The sequence below is a fragment of the Mus pahari genome, chromosome 11 (assembly GCF_900095145.1).
Source record: "Mus pahari chromosome 11, PAHARI_EIJ_v1.1, whole genome shotgun sequence".
NCBI classification, from domain to species: domain Eukaryota; kingdom Metazoa; phylum Chordata; class Mammalia; order Rodentia; family Muridae; genus Mus; species Mus pahari.
In genome coordinates this window covers 35,796,284-35,815,292 of record NC_034600.1, presented here as the reverse complement: position 1 = coordinate 35,815,292, position 19,009 = coordinate 35,796,284, and the positions used below count along the sequence as shown (strand labels likewise).

The 19,009-nt window shown below is 39.5% G+C and overlaps 1 protein-coding gene across 3 annotated transcripts in view; it reads left to right on the top strand.

The window, feature by feature from the left end:
- The window catches only part of Rnf180 (ring finger protein 180), a 167,751-nt gene that overhangs the window by 110,668 nt on the left and 38,074 nt on the right, over positions 1–19,009 (top strand). For all 3 annotated transcript variants that reach the window (XM_029544177.1, XM_029544176.1, XM_029544178.1), the window contains exon 6: positions 8,142–8,367. In XM_029544177.1, coding sequence (XP_029400037.1) covers positions 8,142–8,367 — 226 coding nt within the window. The remainder of the gene's footprint in view (positions 1–8,141; positions 8,368–19,009) is intronic.

Below are 19,009 nucleotides of genomic sequence, written 5' to 3'. Positions count from 1 at the left end.
GAGAGAGAGAGAGAGAGAGAGAGACAAAGAGAGAGGGAGGGAGGAAGGGAGGGAGGGAGACAGAGAGACAGAGAGACAGAGAGACAGAGAGAGAACCCTTCACCTAGTGTTTGACTCAACCAGCCCTGAAGTGAGACTTCCTGCATTCTCTATATTCATTAAAAGTAGGGGTGTGCAGATGATATAAAAAGCTCTTCTAGTTATTTCTTAAAATATATAATTTTTGATGGCTCTTATGGAAACTAGCATATGTTAGAACTCCCAAACCATCAAATTTGGAATATGTATTTATGCAAATTTAAAGTCATATTCTGAGACAGAAAAATAAATTCTTATGATATAACAATGACATTTGTAAAAGTTTACATTTCTTTAAGAATCATACATTTAAAGGATTCTGAAAGATGTATATTTAAAATAACTTCCATATGCTGCTTTCTTAATCATTGCTATTATCTAATAAGCTTAATATCTAAGGACTTTCTATGACGTAGTGTGAATGCTATGTCAGTCTTACACATGAAAGAATTCTGGAGCCTTGCTTTCTCTGTGATTCTGATGGCGCCATGTGGGCTTTCCTTGCTGACACAGTTCTGGGCAATATTCAGCTTAGCACTAGAAGCATGATGATCAGGTAGAGCTCTACCAATATCTTGCCATAGCACTTTGTGTAGTGCGTGTTGAGTGCAGTTTCTTTCCATAACCCTGCAGTGTATTTATTGTGTATGTGTTGAATGAAGGGGATGGGATAAGAGGAGCCTGCTGGAGATCCTCCAGATCCACTGCTTGTGCTGAGAATAAGAAATAGACTTTGGAAATACAATGCTACATGGTTTACCAATTTAACTTCTTTGTTAACTACATACTGTGTGTTATCCATCCTTGGGACACCAAAATATTATCTGCTTCTTCCCAAAGTTTTAATAAAACTGCAAACAACAACAACAAAAAACCATCTTGGTTCATATATACATGTTTTTCTGCTGCAAAGAGAAACGGGTACGGAATAAGGCAAGGGAAGAGGCCTGTAAGCTTTAGAAGACAAACAACAAGACCAACAGACAAGTCTAGTCTTTGTGCATGAGATGTGATACAGCATGACTTTGGAGGAGCTGCATTACTGTTTTCTGGAGCCAACTGATAGACTTGTGTAAGAGGTGGTACTGAGTAGTGTTCCTCTCCTAGTAGACTCTTACCTACCTAGTAATCAGAAGCAAGGCCTTTTATTTATTGATTGATCTTCATAAGAAATGGAATACTTCATCTCAAAAAATAAGAGGTTAAGATATGATTTATTTAAGACATTAAAGAAAAAATCGAAAATGTTCCTTGTACAACGAAAGTTACATTTGTTTGCTCACATGAAGATTATCTCCTGCTGACTTTATTTGAAATGTCTTAACTCCCCAGTGCAACCACTCAACTTCCAAGTCCTTGAAATCTGCAGATTAATCATTGCCCCTTCCTTGTACTTGGCTCTTACATCCCCTCCCCCCCCCTTTTTTTTAAGATTTAGTTTTAGGGGCTTGTGTGTGTGTGTGTGTGTGTGTGTGTGTGTGTGTGCGCGTGCGCACACACACACACACACACTAGAGAGATAGGGCATGCATGAGTACATGTGCCTTCATAGTTCAGAAGAGGGTGTTGGATCTCCTGTAGCTGTAATTACAGGAGGTTGTGAACTACCTGCTGTGGGTGCTAGCAGCCAAACTTGTGCCACCATACACATCTAAGCCACTGAACCATCTGTAGTGTCTAATGTCACTGAGCCTAGTTGTAATTCTTCTTTTAATATTTTATAGGTATCTCAAGCTGTTATTTCTTAGTCATCTGCTCCTAGAGAGGTCTATGTTCTTTGGAGAGCATTGTGATATCTTAAATCTTCATGTATTCTCTGTGTTCCCAGGAGATATTTGAATTTCTAGCAACTTACATATCTCTACTTATAGAGTTTCTGACTTAGTAAATAACCTACTTCTTAAAATATGCCTTACAGTATCTATTATATAATATCACTTTTAGTCTACCTGAGTATATTATGATCTTTCATAAATTTTGTTATGGTTAGTGATGTTGTGCTCAGTGTATACAATGAGAATAGATGGGTATGTCTGAGCAACCCAAATACAGACAAGTAGCTCATTTCACAAGATGGCTACTGTGTAGCATTCTGGGCAATTTCTGGGTCTCATGGTATGATACACTTTCTCAAAGCAAAGCTACTGTGCCAATTTCAGGTTATCCACCTTAATAGGCTACAAGCTTACACAGATTGTGGAATTCATACAGTGCAGATTGCCAGCATCCACACGAACAGTATCCTGGGGCTTTCTCTGACTCATATCCCTACAAACAGGAGACTCATTTTACCTCACCCAAAGAACCAGGCTGACAAATACTGTGTTTTGTTCCTCTTACTATACTATTGGCACAGGTCTCTGAATATGAAAACATACCAGTTCCTCTCTTGCTCATCTTTGGTGGACCAGCAATCACTCATTTCAGAGTGTAACTATTTACCTGCTAATTTGGTTCATTTTGTGAAAGAGGAGGTTTGTGTTAGTTGTCTATTTAGCATCTTGACTCTCTAAAAGAAATTCTGAACTACAACCACAGTGTGTTGCAAATGACATCCTCCATGAAGAAATATTTAGTTGTTGTAGAAGAAGGCACTTAAAGTTTCTAATAATCTTGGCACATGCCAGGATGAATCTTCGCAGTATTCTGTCTAACCTTAGCTTTCTGATCTATTTGATTTCAGTTATCACATATGTCAGTAGACATACATTAAATTACTTTCAACATATGCCCACTACTGTAGACATAATCACCGATGCGAGAAGCTTGTCACACTAATATATGAAGACACACGTTTGGTTATCACTGACTTTTACCCAAGAATTCATAGGGAACACTGCATTTAATCTAGAAAGGGTTTACTGGATGCCACTGTTTACCCCTGGGATTCTGCACTGAAGGGTTGGACAGTTGTGCACCCCATTTGATCTTTGACTCTGGGTGGTCTTTGTTCCTTAAACATTTTAAAGTACCTTATCGATTGAGTATGAGAAACAGTTGTCTGCTGTCAGGGCTACCAGTTATAGAATGTCCAAATGTTCTCTTCTCTGTTCACGTTTGGGATCATCTCTTCCCTGAACTTACCTTTCCCTTTTTACCATGTCACATGAGACCAACAGTAGCCAAGTCACATCGGTGAGTTCTTGCTAAGCTTGCTTTGCTCACTCTCTGACTCCCAGTCTATCAGAGGTGACAGTTTCTCTCAAATGCATGCCAGGACAAAAGTGAGTTGTCACTTTCTAGCACCTCATAGCAGTTTACTCACTATATGAATGTGCAGTATTTTAGACTGTGTTGTATCAATACTTCTGTTCCTGAGCCTGCTTTCTCTTTGTCACCGCCAGTGTGATAGTGGACTGCTCCTGGTTCCCGGTGGCTGCCCACAACAGAATTCTTCCTTCAGTTACTCATTGTCCTCTGCTGTGTTTTAGTGATGCTTCATCCTTGTATCTGGAAGGAGAAAGCTACCACTGCTGGTGACCTGGAAGGATTATAAACATGACACTATGGAAACTGATTAGATATGGTTTTCCTTGTCTTTGCTCATTTTTCTTGGGGTAGCTTGATGTCCATGAGTGGACAGATTAATTCCTTTGTAGGTAGAAGCATATAAATGGATACATGGATGCCTCATCTACCCCATCCATGCTGCCTTTCCATAAGCTATAGCATATAGTTCTACAGTTGTGGGCATTGGCCAGAACTCAGCAACTCCCTTAAAAACGGATGCATAATCATCACCATCTACGTTCTGTGGAGTTATTACATTTACTCACAAATTGTAACATGTTTAATACTCAGTTTGAAAATCTAAGAGTGAGGGCTAGTGGGGTTTTTAACAGGTAAAAGAGCCTACTACCACTCTTTTTTTTTTTATTTTCTTTATTTACATTACAAATGCTATCCCGAAAGTTCCCTATACCTCCCCCCCCCCGCCCCTGCTCCCCTACCTACCCACTCCCACTACTTGGCCCAGGCCTTCCCTTGTGCTGGGTCATATAAAGTTTGCAAGACCAAGGGGCCTCTCTTCCCAGTGATGGCCTATTAGGCCATCTTCTGCTACATATGCAGCTAGAGACACAAGCTCAGGGGGTACTGGTTAGTTCATATTGTTGTTCCACCTACAGGGTTGCAGCCCCCTTCAGTTCCTTGGGTACTTTCTCTAGCTCCTCCATTGGGGACCCTGTGTTCCATCCAATAGCTGGCTGTGAGCATCCACTTCTGTGTTTGCCAGGCACTGGCATAGCCTCACAAGAGGCCGCTATATCAGGGTCCCTTCAGCAGAAGAGTTTTAGAGCCATGCTTCCCATGATGGGCGGAGAGAACCAACTTCTCCAAGTTGTTCTGTGGCCTATGGCATACACATACACATATAAAATAAATAGATAAATATAAAAAATAAACATTAAAAAACCTGAAGGCTATTTGAGAGAAAAAAAGTATTGCGTTGATTAATATATCACAGAAAGAGGTAGACTCACTAAGGAAAAGCATGGATGTTTAAACCAGAACCAACTTTTTCTGACTGGGGAAACTATACAAAAGCTAACATGACAATAAAGGTGTTTGTTTGTTTGTTACATTTTTATTTACTTTGTGTGTACTGTAGGTCAGAGGACAACATGTAGGGAGTTGGTTCTTTCCACCACGTGAGTCCTCGTCTGTGTCCTTGGTACTTTACCAGCTGGGCTACTTCTACCCGCCCAATGAGCTTCCTTGTTAATAGAAGGAAAATCCGTAGACTCTAACAAGTACAATACAAAAGACATCTTGGGAAATGAAGTAAATTTAAACTAATAGTGATACACACACACACACACACACACACACACAATAGAGAGATCTATTTATAAGAGAATATGTATTACCTTGTTTCCACTAAACGAGTAAAACCAGCCAATAGGTAATGTAATCCAAACTATCCATAAATCATTATTAAAAACTGTCGACTCTGCCGTGTGGTGGTGGCGCATGCCTTTAATCCCAGCACTTGGGAGGCAGAGGCAGGCGAATCTCTGAGTTTGAGGCCAGGCTGGTCTACAGAGTGAGTTCCAGGACAGCCAGGGCTACACAGAGAAACCCTGTCTTGAAAAACAAACAAACAAAAAACAAAACAACAAAAAAATAAACTGTTGACTCGGAAACAGTGGATAGGAAACATTTCACATAGCTCTTGTTCCCCTCTCCAAAGAACATTTGCAGGCAATAAAAGAGTTACATCCCTTTCCCATCTAACCTAGGACAAGCTTTCAAAAGTCTCAACACAAAACTTATAGTTATTATTCATTTAGTAATGGTCACTACTTATTTAATTAATTTTACCTAAAACATGAAATTTGTAATATTTCTGAAACAGTCATATCTTTAAAAGATTTACCTAAACAGTGTTAACATTTGACATAGCTGAGAAAGTGATACAGTGTTTAACAATGTGTATGGGTGAGTTCCCAGTACCGACATCAATTGACCTCTACTGCCTATAACTCCAGCTTCAGAGAGTTATAACTTCAAGTTCCGAGATTTTTGGATTCCTGGTCTATCCGAAAAATGCTGCTGCCAGATCATGGGAAAACAGTCTGGAAGGTGTTGTGGATATGGCTGTACCCAAGGCTGCTAATGTGTGAGCAAGGAGTCCCCGCCTTGTATTAAGAACGGAAGGCAAGTTAGTGGGGTGAAGAAAGGATAGGAAGTAAGAAGCGGAGACCACCTACAACATGCTGGATCTCTTGGGAAGTTTCACTGTTGAAAGAGAGAAGAGAAAGTCAGCCCACACTAGAGAGGCAGTTTTTCTTTACATACCTGTTTGGGTGTGAAGGTTGTGGGACGTGCATGTCACATTCACTGAGAGGACTGGGCTAGCTGAGAAGAGCATCAGGAGTGACGGCAAGTACTGGCTCAGATGAAAACGGAACTGCATCCAGATAGCCTTAAATGCTTCTGTTTAAATGGGAAAATACCAGCCTCTAAGGTTTAAGACTTTTTATTATAAAGATTTCTAATGCATCATAATTTTATCCATAGGCTTAATATAACTCAAGTAAAAATTGTAGCTTTTAAACCATGACATGACAGTGTAATTCTAAACTATACACAGTCAAAGAAATGGTCAGGAACAACCATAGTACTGTTGAGCTATTAAAGACTTTCAGCAGTCAGATTCTGAGTCTTACTCTAAAATTGTAAATTATGATTATGGGGCAGGATTGCCAATACACTAGTGGGCTCGGATTTAAAAACAAAAATAAAACAAAAACAAAACAAAACAAAAACATCAGACAAACTCCTGCTGGTAAGGTTCATTGTAGTGTACAAATGGAAGTTCTTTGTGGGAAAAAAATGCAAAATCAATTAAGCAAGAGGATGATACTTGTCTGTAAGTTTCACGTACATAAGAATCATTCTCAGATACATAATATCTTTAAATATTACAAAGTATAAAAATAATGCAAACTTAATAACCCTGGAAAAGGACAATAGTTCTTAAATAAATACAAAATGGAAAAAATAAAATAATAATGTGGTCCAATTAAGAATGCATTCCATCAAATGATGATACTAGGAAAGGAAAAAGGCAAACTAGAGCAGAGAGAACCATGTATAACACATTACTCAGGACCAACAAATAACTAGGTTAAATACAAATGTCCCATGCCTGAAAGAAAAGTGAAAATTCAAATAAAAAATAAATTAGCTCAAACTCAGCTGTGTTCTTTTATGAAATGAGAATGACCATGGAAAGTAAACATATCTAGATAAATAATAACTTATACCATGGTGTTATTACAGCACAAACCACCAGATCTTGGTACTGCAACACAAATACCATAGACTGGGAAATCTATAAGGACAGGAATGTCGCATACTCTTGCAGGCAGGAAAGCTCAGTCTATGTCTTAGAAAGGCCAGTGTCAGGGGAAGCAATGCAATCCTCGCTGACAGAAGAATGGAAGAATGAAAGGGATGAGTTTACTCCTCAGCCCATACATGGGTTTCTAATCCAATTCCTGAGAGTTCTGCTCCATGACTTCATCACCTATGTCTCACCCCTTCATGCTGTTGCACTGAGGAATGTTCAGTAGACGCTTTCAGGAGATGAACATTCAATGTGTAATAGAGGGTTCGGTAGTTAGTTTCTGTTCATTTGTGTCTCAAGTTTGTTTTCTGTATACATCTACCTGCATACTAGAGCTATTTGATAAACCCAAAGTCCATTCAAATATCACTCACTGATCTCGTCAGTGTGAGGAGAAAAGAAGTAAATTTTGATTGTTTTCCCTGGATATATCCTAGCTTGAGAAAACCTCCCCCAAGACTTCACCAGGACCTACAGAGTCTGGGGTGAGAGAAGATGAGAGGGAGCAGATGAGGAGGAGGGTGGCCACGGTTATCATCTTTTAAATTTGAACTAAGTGTTTGCAGTGGATCATCTGGTCTAATCCCCACAGCTTCACAGCTTGAGCAACTCCGAGGTTAAACAGTAGGAACTCTTCCTCTACACTTTATGCTGCCTCTCCCAAACTATTGCATGTGAGAGAGAAGAGGTTCCTCATATTTCCTAGCCACAAAGATAATCCCATAATCACCCCACATTGCTTTGCCAAGGCTCCCTCCTGACATTCCCTTAACTTTGATACGTTTTCGGCATTGAGGCCCATAAAGATGTAAGGGGTAGACGGAGAAGGGTCCCAGGTACAGTGTGAGAGGAAAGAGATAGTAATGCCATGAGAACATTCTGTAACTGATGACAGTCACCATTTTGGTTGGGGATGGGGGGATATAATCCCAGTGCTGGTAGATGTAACTCTTAACTAGTACTGGTCAGAATCACAGGTACACTTACTATGCTTAGGTATGGTTCAGTGATTAGTGTTATATAGAAATATTCTATTTTCTCTTTCTTCTCACTTTAACAGATTACGCTTATATCACTTGGAATGTGTTACAGAAACAGATACTAAAGGCATCTCATACATATTTTAATTTTAACAAAATATAAAGTCACCCTCTCTCAGGGAATCCCGCCTCATCCTAAAGTAAGACAATGTTTCCCTTGTGTGTTGCAGACAGTGAGTAATGAGATGAGTACAGATGAGGAGACTGAGTTCCCAGAGGAGAAGGACAGCTACATGTGTGCCGTGTGCCTGGATGTATACTTCAACCCCTACATGTGCTACCCCTGCCACCACATCTTCTGCGAGCCCTGCCTACGAACTCTGGCCAAAGACAACCCCGCAAGCACTCCCTGCCCACTGTGCCGGACAATTATTTCTAGAGTCTTTCTCCAGACAGGTAACGTTCTCTTTCATTATCACAGTCAAGTAATGTTTTCTGATTATCTCTTGGCTTTGTCTCAAAAGGCATCATTGTGCAATCAGTGAAAACCATCCATGATGTGACTTCTGCTCTAGTGTATAAAACAGTGCTTGCCCAACTAATAGTGTTATCCCAGAACCACAGGTAAAAGCAGGACTTCCTGCTGACCCCTAGCTCTGCACTCAGATCCTGCTAAGCATCCTAGCCAGCTGCTGTTATATCTCTAAAGACACCTCCATGGTGATGGGGATTCCACCTGAAGCAAAACTGCTCACTTCTTAATCCTCTTGTTGGCCTTCTGCTGCTGTTTCTGTATCCCTCGTGTCTGAGAACAGTTACCCAGACTCCCAAATCTCTGAGCCAGGAATGCCTAATGTTTGACACTGTGACATGATGTTGTTAATTATGAATGTGTTGAGCCATGCTCATGGCCACAGATGATGGATCTGAGGCATCTGTTCTAGTCATTTCTAATGTGGCTCTTTCTTTTTAAGTGAGTGAGAGTAATGTAGGAATGAGGATCTGTTTACCTACTTGTGTGAAGATGGTGATAAGCCGTCTTATCCATGTTGATGGAGAGGTACAACCTAATGCACATGAACATAGACAACTAAAGGAAGTGCAGTGTCCACTGTCTCCTAGGAAGGAGGGGCTTTCTGTCTCCATGAGACCAACAGAGTCAAGTGGAAGTCAAGGTATATACTTTAATGGTAAAGACTTGAAACAGAAGTTTTATTCCATGAAATAAATCAAGGGGCCCACCACCCACCTGGGTGAAGCAGTGAGCTTGGATACCCCAACCCAGCCTGCTGTACAAAGGCTTACAGCAGTCTCTCTAGTCAAACAGTGATGTGAAAGTGCAGGCACAACCCTTGGATCTGCCTATGCAAGGAGACTGTTGCAGAACCACTGCACATCTCATGACCTACTGTGTGCTCGCCAGGCACACACAATACTACCCAGCAGAGACATGTGGTCAGGGCCCAAGTTGCTCAGCAGCTACTCCTCCTTTCGTGGGAGCATAGCCATCAAAGATGGGAAGAGGAAACTGTCCCTGAAAGGGCAGAAGCTTCCGGGATGTTCCTGTTCTCTGTCGTGTGACTTGAACATGGATGTGGGAAGAAAGGGTTCTGTTGTCGTAGCAGATCCTGGCCAGAGTGCCATGAGCTAACAGGGGAGGGGCGAGCACCTTACCCTCGGAGTTACCATCACCAAGAGCTTGTTTTGATGGGATGCAGCTGTTTGTTATGTCCCTACCTCACAGGATCTCACTAAACACTGTAGAGTGCTCAGATAGATCTTATCCATGTCTTCTAGGATCTTGTTTAATACAGATAGCAGTTAGAAAATGTATTTTCTTCATGCCTGAAACTAATAATGACTAGATTCTCTCTTGGTTTATTTTCAGAAAAAAAATCACATTTTTCTTTATTTTCAAATAGTTATTCTAAAATAAGTCATTTTAACAGTCTCTTTAAGAGGAAACTATGCATGCTTTTGTTCTGTTCATTTATAGACTGATAAAATAGTGTCCTTCTTACTACCTCAGAAAGATTTGAGATAATTTATAAAATATGTCAATGAAATACTAAGATAAGGGAAATGAAAGTTAAATGGAACACAGACTACATACAGGAACAGATGCAGATGCATACAGTGTGCGGTCCTCACAGTAACTACAGGTTGATATAAGTTGTGGGGTCCTCCCAGTAACTATAGGTTGACATAAGTTGTGGGGTCCTTCCAGTAACTACAGGTTGACATAAGCTGTGGGGTCCTCACAGTAACTACAGGTTGACATATGCCATGGGGTCCTAATAGTAATAACTATAGGGTCCTCACAGTAACTACAGGTTGACATAAGCTGTGGGGTCCTCACAGTAACTACAGGTTGACATATGCCATGGGGTCCTAATAGTAATAACTGTAGGGTCCTCACAGTAACTACAGGTTGACATAAGCTGTGGGGTCCTCACAGTAACTACAGGTTGACATACACCATGGGGTCCTCATAGTAACTACAGGTTGACATAGCTGTGGGGTCCTCACAGTAATGACAGGTTGGTGGAATTTTAATGTTCTAACACATAACAAAAAAATACAAGTCATTGAAGGCATAATTTTCATGATCCATTAGAAGGAAAAATATGAATTTTTAAGGATAAGCAAAGGAGTTTCTGGCACTTAGTCCTAAGAAAAACTTTTGTGTGACTTCTCTGAAACATATCAAGAGTAAGCAATGTCCTCAAAAACTTCCTCAGAGAAAATGTAACATTAAGAATTCTTTTATTTATAATTTTATTTGTACATTAATGGCCCACATGGATAAATGTTTGAATACACCATAACATGCTTCCTTGTGATGAACTCCTGGAAGCAGAGTTAGCTAAACTCTTGTTAACTAAGAGTTAGTTAAACTCTTGTCTTAATGTAGTCCATGAATTACCAGTAAGCACAGTGTGTGTGTGAGGGCTTGGTCTCTACCACCTTGGTCAACTAGTTTTCTGTTTTAAATTCCTAACCATTATAAGGATTCTTTTGTATTTCATGTCACTTTTTGCCATATGTGGATATCAATCTTACCCCTTTGTCATTTACACCTTATATTTTGATTGTAATGTTTTATCCAATGTGTCAAATATCTAGATTTTTGATTGGTTTGGTTTTCTTTTTGGTAGCATCAGTTGTTTAACCTTTGTCTTTATTGTTAATTCTTAGGTAATAAAGACCCTACCACCTATACAAGTTTATAAGCCTTCCCTTTATCTAGGTTTTTTAAGTCACATTCTGTTCTCATTCCTCCCCCCCTTTCCTGGGGTGCTTGACTTACCTGAGGATAAAGTAACATTTTGCAGTCCTTAGGCACATGTCCCAGCAACACTTAACAAGGCATTGTCTCTGTGCCAACGGAACTGTCTCTCCTGGCAGCTGTTCTTGCTACTGTGTCGGGAACCATTACCTCGCTTCAATTATTTTAGTATTTATATTTAAAAACTCAGAAAGTTTAAATTAATTGGAGGATGAGTGACATTTTAGTGGATATTTTATAATAGTGATCATTATAGTTTGTCACTTTTCAATAAAGTTCTATAATTCTCTTTGTAAAGGCTCTGCACAATTTATATTGACTTTATGTGTATGTAGTCATTGGTTGTTATTATAACATCAATTGTTTTCTCTTCCTTCAGTTTTGGCTATTTCTATTAATATGTTAGGAAAAAGTCACCTAGTCTTGCATTCTCCTGTTTCTGTCATCTGACAGTGAATAAATTAATCATAAAAATTACCTAATGTTATCATTCTGATTATGAGTAGACCATGGGATTGTTATTGCCAAAGGTTACAGCAGAAAATCTCCTTTATAGCAACTGAGGATTCTACACAAGTCCCTTGTCTCAGGTCAAAAATTAGCCCAAATGATGGTTGACCAGGTACTTCTGGGACCACTGTATACCACATGGAAATAATTATGCAGCACCTAGGGCACAAACATCCAGAGGAAATGGATAAATCAGACTTCATCAGTTTGTTTTTAAAGCTTTACTTTAAAATAGATACATCAAAAAAGAGCAAAAAAAAAAAAAAAAAAAAAAAAAAAAAAAAAAANCTTCATCAGTTTGTTTTTAAAGCTTTACTTTAAAATAAAAAAAAAAAAAAAAAAAAAAAAAAAAAAAAAAAAAAAAAAAAAAAACAAAGTGAGGATCTTCTCGCAAACACTCCGACTAATGGACTTGAGACCCTGTAAGTTACCCAGAAGGTGGGAATATCTCGAGTATTACAGGTGGTCACAGAGTCAGTACATCTACAAGACAATCACTCAAACCTACTGCCCCCTTTCCTGTTCACAATACACCCCGATCTTAGACGGAAAGCCCTACCTGTGTTCTAATATTTTTCTCTTCTCAACCAGCCTTCCCCTTTTGACTGTCTCCCTAACCATAATTCAGTAGAATTCAGTATAGATAAGCAGATATAAAGAAATTGCAGTCCATGGAAATCTCTCAACAAACAAGGAAATAACATTTAAGCTAACCTGAGACTTTGAGCATGAAAGAGAAATGTGATGCTGCATCAGAGTTGTTTTAGCTGTCACGATAAGATGCTATTTGCTTTTAGGCAGCAGGGCAGAGGCAGAGGCATTTGCAGCTTTTGGGACAGTCCCAAATGTTTCTCAATTATCCTGTTTCTGTCTGACCTTCCAGTGTCCTACCAGACTCTCCAGGATGTACAGCTTATCAGCAAGAATATCACACTTTTTAATAATCTCTTTTTACTGTGACCATCTGTGATTTGCCTTGGTCATGTCCAAATTTATGGGAAGGTCATCTCACAGTTTCTCTAGTTCTACACCAGCACGCCTGGTCTATTACTTCTGATGCTGCTGTGGGTCTGGGTCTGCTCTGTTTGTCCCTCTGGGATTCCTTTGTTTCCAATTCATCTCATACAGAATGATCTCTGCCTCTGAAACCCATATGGATCCGCTCTCAGGAAGACTATTTTTCTGTGTTCATTTGTCTTCTAGTGTAGTCACTCTAAAACTTTAATCTATGGAAATGAATAATCTTATTATGAAAAATAAGAATATATACACAGTATTTAAAGTGTGGTTTCTCAGACTTCTGGCATCTTTGTACCATCTTTATGAATTCTACTCTGTCCACATATTAGGAGAGACCTTTTTTCTACTTAAGGGATTTTATCAATATAATTGCCAAGTATTTATCTTAGCCTAATACTTAGCAATATTGATTTGATGTTCTAGTTTGTATCTAATTTAGCATAAGTGGCAGTTATAAATATTCAATCTTATCCAGAATCACTTCAAATGTCATTAATGGTTTATAAACCAATGTCTGGAAAACATTGACTCACACTTATGGAGATTTGCCTCTAGAAGAGAAAAAACCCAAAACATTTAAAACCCTCCCTAGGAGTGAGCTAACTGGAGTTGTGGCATTGTAGCATCTGTCCTGCTGCCTAAGCTATCTCTTCCTCCTGGGTCAAGTAACCGTCTCTCCTAAGGCTCCCAAGGAGATGCAGCTACTGATACACAGTGCTGCACTTCTTAAAATTTCCCTTACGCTCCTCTAACCCTGATATTTTAACCATTGAGATGTGTTGCTTTGACTGCTTTACAAACTAGTGTAGCAGTGTTGTGGGTCAGACCTTCACCCATAATTTGGGAGCCTGAGACAGAAGGATCACTGTGAGTTTCTGGACAGGCTAGAGGCTAGTAAGCTAGTAAGCTCCAGGCCCACCTGGGATACAGAGTAAAACTTTGTCTCAATCACCTGAAATAACTAAATAGCGTAAACTAGTAGCACTGAGTGAGAAAGGAGAATGACTATTTCTTTTTACATAGAAGACAGAGAAATGTGGATTTTGCTAAAGCCAAGGTTTTCTATACTAATCACCTCTGAGGGACCACTAATGTATCCCTTCCCTTAGCTTTCAGAAACCTTGTCCTGAAGTGTAATTTACGACAACATATAACAAATGTTACAACACTATGTATGAATGCTTAGCATTTTGTGTACAGCATTCTAAGAGCTCAGTTACTGTTGAACTGAGCTCAATTCCATAGATATCATTTTGGATTTTTTCATCATGGGCAAAATTGATCATCCCTGAATAAAGCTGAAAATAATTTTCCAAAGCTCCAAAGTTACCAAAAGATTTGGTAATCCAAAATAAATATAATTGTCTGAGGCAAAATGTTTGGTTAAACATAATATTAAAGAGTCATTTTAAATTATGTAAGTGTACCACATATACTGTACCCACTTCTCTATTGAGGGATATCTAGGTTGTTTCCTATCTCTGAATGTCTTGAAGAGAAGAGCACTAACTATGGTTGAGCAAGTATCTCTGTGATAACATGAAACATTCTCTGCTTATAGCTCAAGCCGGATTCTCTGGCAGGTTAATTCTCATCTTCCAGAGGAAATCACCACACTGATTTCCATGCTGGCATTCCCTGCATCAGTCGGGGAGTGCTCCTGTATTCCACACCCTCTTCAGAATGAGCTGTCACCTGTTTTATTGACTTTAGCCACTCTGGCAGGTATAATATAGAATCTCAAAACAGTTTTGATTGACAATTCCCTGATGGCTAAGGATGTCGAACATTTCTTCCAGCGTTTCTCAACCATTTGAGCTTTTTCTGTTTAGATCTGTACCTCCTTTTCAGTTTGGAGTTTTTTTTGTTTTTGTTTTTTGTTTTTTGTTGTTTTTTTGATATCTGATTTTTTTGAGTTCTTTATATATTTTGTGTATTAGCCCCCATCAGATGTATAGTTGGTAAAAAAATAAAATATTTCTCACTGTAGTCTCTCATATCGTTCAAGTCACAGTGATCTTTGCCATGCAGAAGGTCCCATTTATTGTTGATCTTAGTGCCTGCATTCAAAGATATCCCTTGCTTTCTCTTCTGTCAGGCACACTGTGCCTAGTTTTATGCTGACATATTTGATCCTTTTGGAGTTGAGTTTTATGGAAGATGTTAAATATGACTCTACTTGGATTTTTCTACCTTCAGCCATCCAGTTTGACTAGCACCATTTGTTGAAGACACTATCAATAGAGGAACACACACAAAGCCAAACACAAACTCTTATCTAAAATGCTGTGCTACCTGCAAGATATGCAGGAATAGCTGACCAACATGTAATGCACTCCAGTTTGTATGTGTGTGTGTGTGGGGGGGGTGTTTGTTATGTTTTATTATAGTTAAGGGGGCTTTTGTTTGTTACTTTTGTTTATTGTTTTGTTTGGGAGGGTAAGTGGTGTTTTGTTTTCTCGGTTTGAAGCAGGGTTTTTTTTTTTTTTTCTACTGGTTTTCTATTTCATTTTTTGAGAAAGAACTAAAAGTTGGATGGGTAAGGATGGGGAGAGATTCTGAAAATACTTAGGGAGGAAAAGAATATAATAAAAATATATTTAAATTTTAAAATTGTTTTATATAGTAAAAATCATGAAGAAAAAGTCTTTTAACTTTAACTTACTAAGTAAAGGGTTAAAATGTCATCATACCAACTCTTTCTTTAGTTTGGTACATCATTACCTTTATATTATCAAAACCAAATATTGTGGTAGCAAATGCTAAAGGGAAAAGTGTAATCAAAATGAACAAAATTTCAACAGAAGTTTATCTTGCTAATGACAAGAACTCCTACATATCAAAGAACTGCTAAACGTAAGTTGCTCTCAGTGATAATTACAGTATAAGCTCTGTGTGTAGCTCCATTTTGACAAAAGGATAAATAAGTGGAGTGTGGACTTAGATTTTATCCCTGTTTTATGTCTCTTCAGGCTGGATATTTAGCTGCAGAATGGTACTTCCCAAAGCAGATTTAATCACAAGTGAATGGTTCGCAAGGAAAATATGAAAGACAGATTGAAATTTACTTGATGAGCTTGTATAGGTTAGGATTTGTCAGAATTGAGTGAGGGTCCTGGTTGGCTTTTCCTCCCAGTGTGTAAATCCCTTTAGACTCCCAGTTAGTGGGAGATCTTCACTAAGCGCATAGTAAGAACTCCCCAGGCCTGAAGAACTGGCCCCATGATTATACTGTTCTGTCTTACCTTGTGCATTTCTGTAATTGAAACTGGTAATTTCCCATTGAGTTTAGACCTTTACAACAGACCGAGCTTTCTCTATCTTGTTGACACTAAACATTTTGAAGTCTCCTGAATGTATGCAAAATGCATTTCAGTAGGAGTGTTAGAATCCATTTCAAATGGAACTTTCTCGCCCTTCCTGAAGAGGTATAAATAATTATTGCCTTGAAGTCCTGAAAATAGCTTGGTAACAGCTTGTGAATTTTCATTGTTTTTCAACAGTGTCTCTGTGTCAAACATGTTTACCCTTCTCCATCCCTGTGTGAAGGGGAATCTCAGATGTGCTTGACATAGCATTTTAACCCAACCTCACCCTTTCCACTGTTAAACAGAACAAAGAAAACTGGATTATATGCCCCAGAAATAGTAAAAAACATTGTAAGGACACTTCCTAAGGCAGTGGTTCTCAACCTTCCCAATGTTGTAACCCTTGAATATAGTTCCTCATTTTGTGGTGACCACCAACCATAAAATCATTTTTGTTGTACAGTCTATGCATTAGTCTACTGGAACCAAATACTGTGTATGAATAAGCAAACTGATCCCTATGGGGATTCTACCTCCACAGAAAGAATGCATCCTAATCACACAATTCCAAGCCCTTGGAGAAGTAGCCTAGATATTATTGTCACAACTTCTGCATGCTCCCTTTCTGTCAGGTGCTCTTCTGTACTGTGTTCCTGGGGAAAAATGAAAAAGTGATGTATCAAACAATATAGGACTGAGATGTGAATTTGGGGGGGGGGAAGGGTTTTGTAATAATAAGTAAAAAATAGAAATGGATTAATAAAAATGGATTAGCAGGAACTTTAATAATCTGAGTGGGATACCTGAATACATATCTTGAGGCATTTTGAATAAGAGTCTAATACTATTGGGCCTTTCTAATAGAGTCTGCCTTGCATTTATAATCTTCCATTTCGTAATAAGACTCTAAGGCCCCACCCAGAATCAACGCTGTGAGAACCCGTAGCTCACAACTTTAGGATTGTATTTTTACTTGATAAAATTGAATACAGGCTCCATGCAAGTGCATAGCTTTAACTTCTACAGTTAGCAAGATGCCAGAAGCTGTGCTTAACAAATATTTGTTTAACAATAATGAAGTATTAAAATATAAAGTCACCACACACCAAGCCTAGAGCTGAAATCAAAGTGAAAAGCTGTCTGTGTGGTGCAGGCCTTTAATCCCAGCACATAGCGGGCAGAGGCAGGTACGGCTCCATGAGTTTGAGGCCACCCTGCTCTGCAAAGCAAGTTTCAGGCCAACTGGTCCACAGAGTAAGACCCTGATTCAAAAAATACCATATTGATATAATCCGTACTCCAAAATTACTTTATTACATATATAGATGCCCCTTTCTAATTTTTAATGAAACCCAATAGTAATGGCCCTTATAACGATGTAAGTAGTTCTGGTTATATGTAATCCTCAAATAGATCAAGGAAATGACAGTTCCTTTCAGGTGTGTGTGTGTGTGTGTGTGTGTGTGTGTGTGTGTGTGTGTGTGTGTAAGAGGTGGGAGTGTGGGCTATAGGTTAACTTTGCATGGCTTCTTCAGTTGCTGTCTACCTTTTTAAAAAAAAAATTGGAAATTTAATTTACATTTCAAATGTTATCCCCTTTCCCAGTTTCCACTCTGGAAACCCTCTATCCCATTCCCCTTCCCCTGCTTCTGTGAGGGTACTCACTCACCCACCCACCCACTCCCACCTCCTCGCCCTGGCATTCCCCTATACTGGGCCATCAAGCCTTCCCAGGACCAAGGGCCTTTCCTCCCATTGATGTCCCACAAGGCCACCCTCTGCTATATATGTGGCTGGAGCCACGGGTTGCTCCATGTGTACTCTTTAGTTGGTGGTTTAGTCCCTGGGAGCTCTGGGGTGTCCGGTTGGTTGATATTGTTGTTCTTCCTATGAATTGCAAACCTCTTCAGCTCCTGCAGTCCTTTCCCTAACTCCTCCATTGGGGACCCCATGCTCAGTGTAATGGTTGGCTGTGATCATCCACCTCTCTATTTGTCAGGCTCTGGCAGAGCCTTTCAGGAGACAGCTATACCAGGCTCCTATCAGCAAGCACTTGGCATCCGCAATACTGTCTGGGTTTGGTGACTGTATATGGGATAGATCCCCAGGTGGGGCAATCTCTGCATAGCCTTTCCTTCAGTCTCTGCTCCACACTTTGTCTCCATATTTCCTCCCTTGAATATTTTGTTTTCCCTTCTAAGAAGAACTGAAGCATCCACCTTATTTTTTGAGACAAGGACTCTCCTTGAACCTATGGTTCACAGGTTGGCTGATTGGCCAAACAGGTAGGCCAGCAAGTCCCAGGAATCCACCCATGCATCTCTAGCACTGGGGTTAAAACTGTGCTTTCATATCCAGCTTTTTATGGGGATCAAACAAGTATTAATCCTTCCATGGCAAATACTTTATAGGCCTCTTTCCCATCCTGTCATAATGAACTTTGATTTTTATGGAAATACTGCATTCAAATGCTACAGTTTCAATGTTATTACCAATATATTTATTTATGATCAAGGTGATCTATCAACTCTAGCTGTGAATCAGAATCATTCAAGGGACTTGTTCAAGAGAGACTTACAGCCCACATACACACAGTGCTGACCCACATTATCTGGATGAACATGCCTTTTTAGCAAGTGTCTTAGTGATTTTGACACCTACCCAGGCATTTTGAAAACGTGGATCTAATACAGTGTCCTGGACAGAATTATATTTAATTAATCTCTATCCCTAAATACATCATCAAAGTACCAGGCACATAGCAGATCGGCATACATTTCTGCTAGAGATTAGGTGGGAAACAGATATAAAAAGCAGCTTTCTAGCTGACAGAGAACCCCACAGTTAAAAGCATTAAGCCAGCCGGGCCTGGTGGCGCAGGCCTTTAATCCCAGCACTTGGGAGGCAGAGGCAGGCGGATTTCTGAGTTCGAGGCCAGCCTGGTCTACCAAGTGAGTTCCAGGACAGCCAG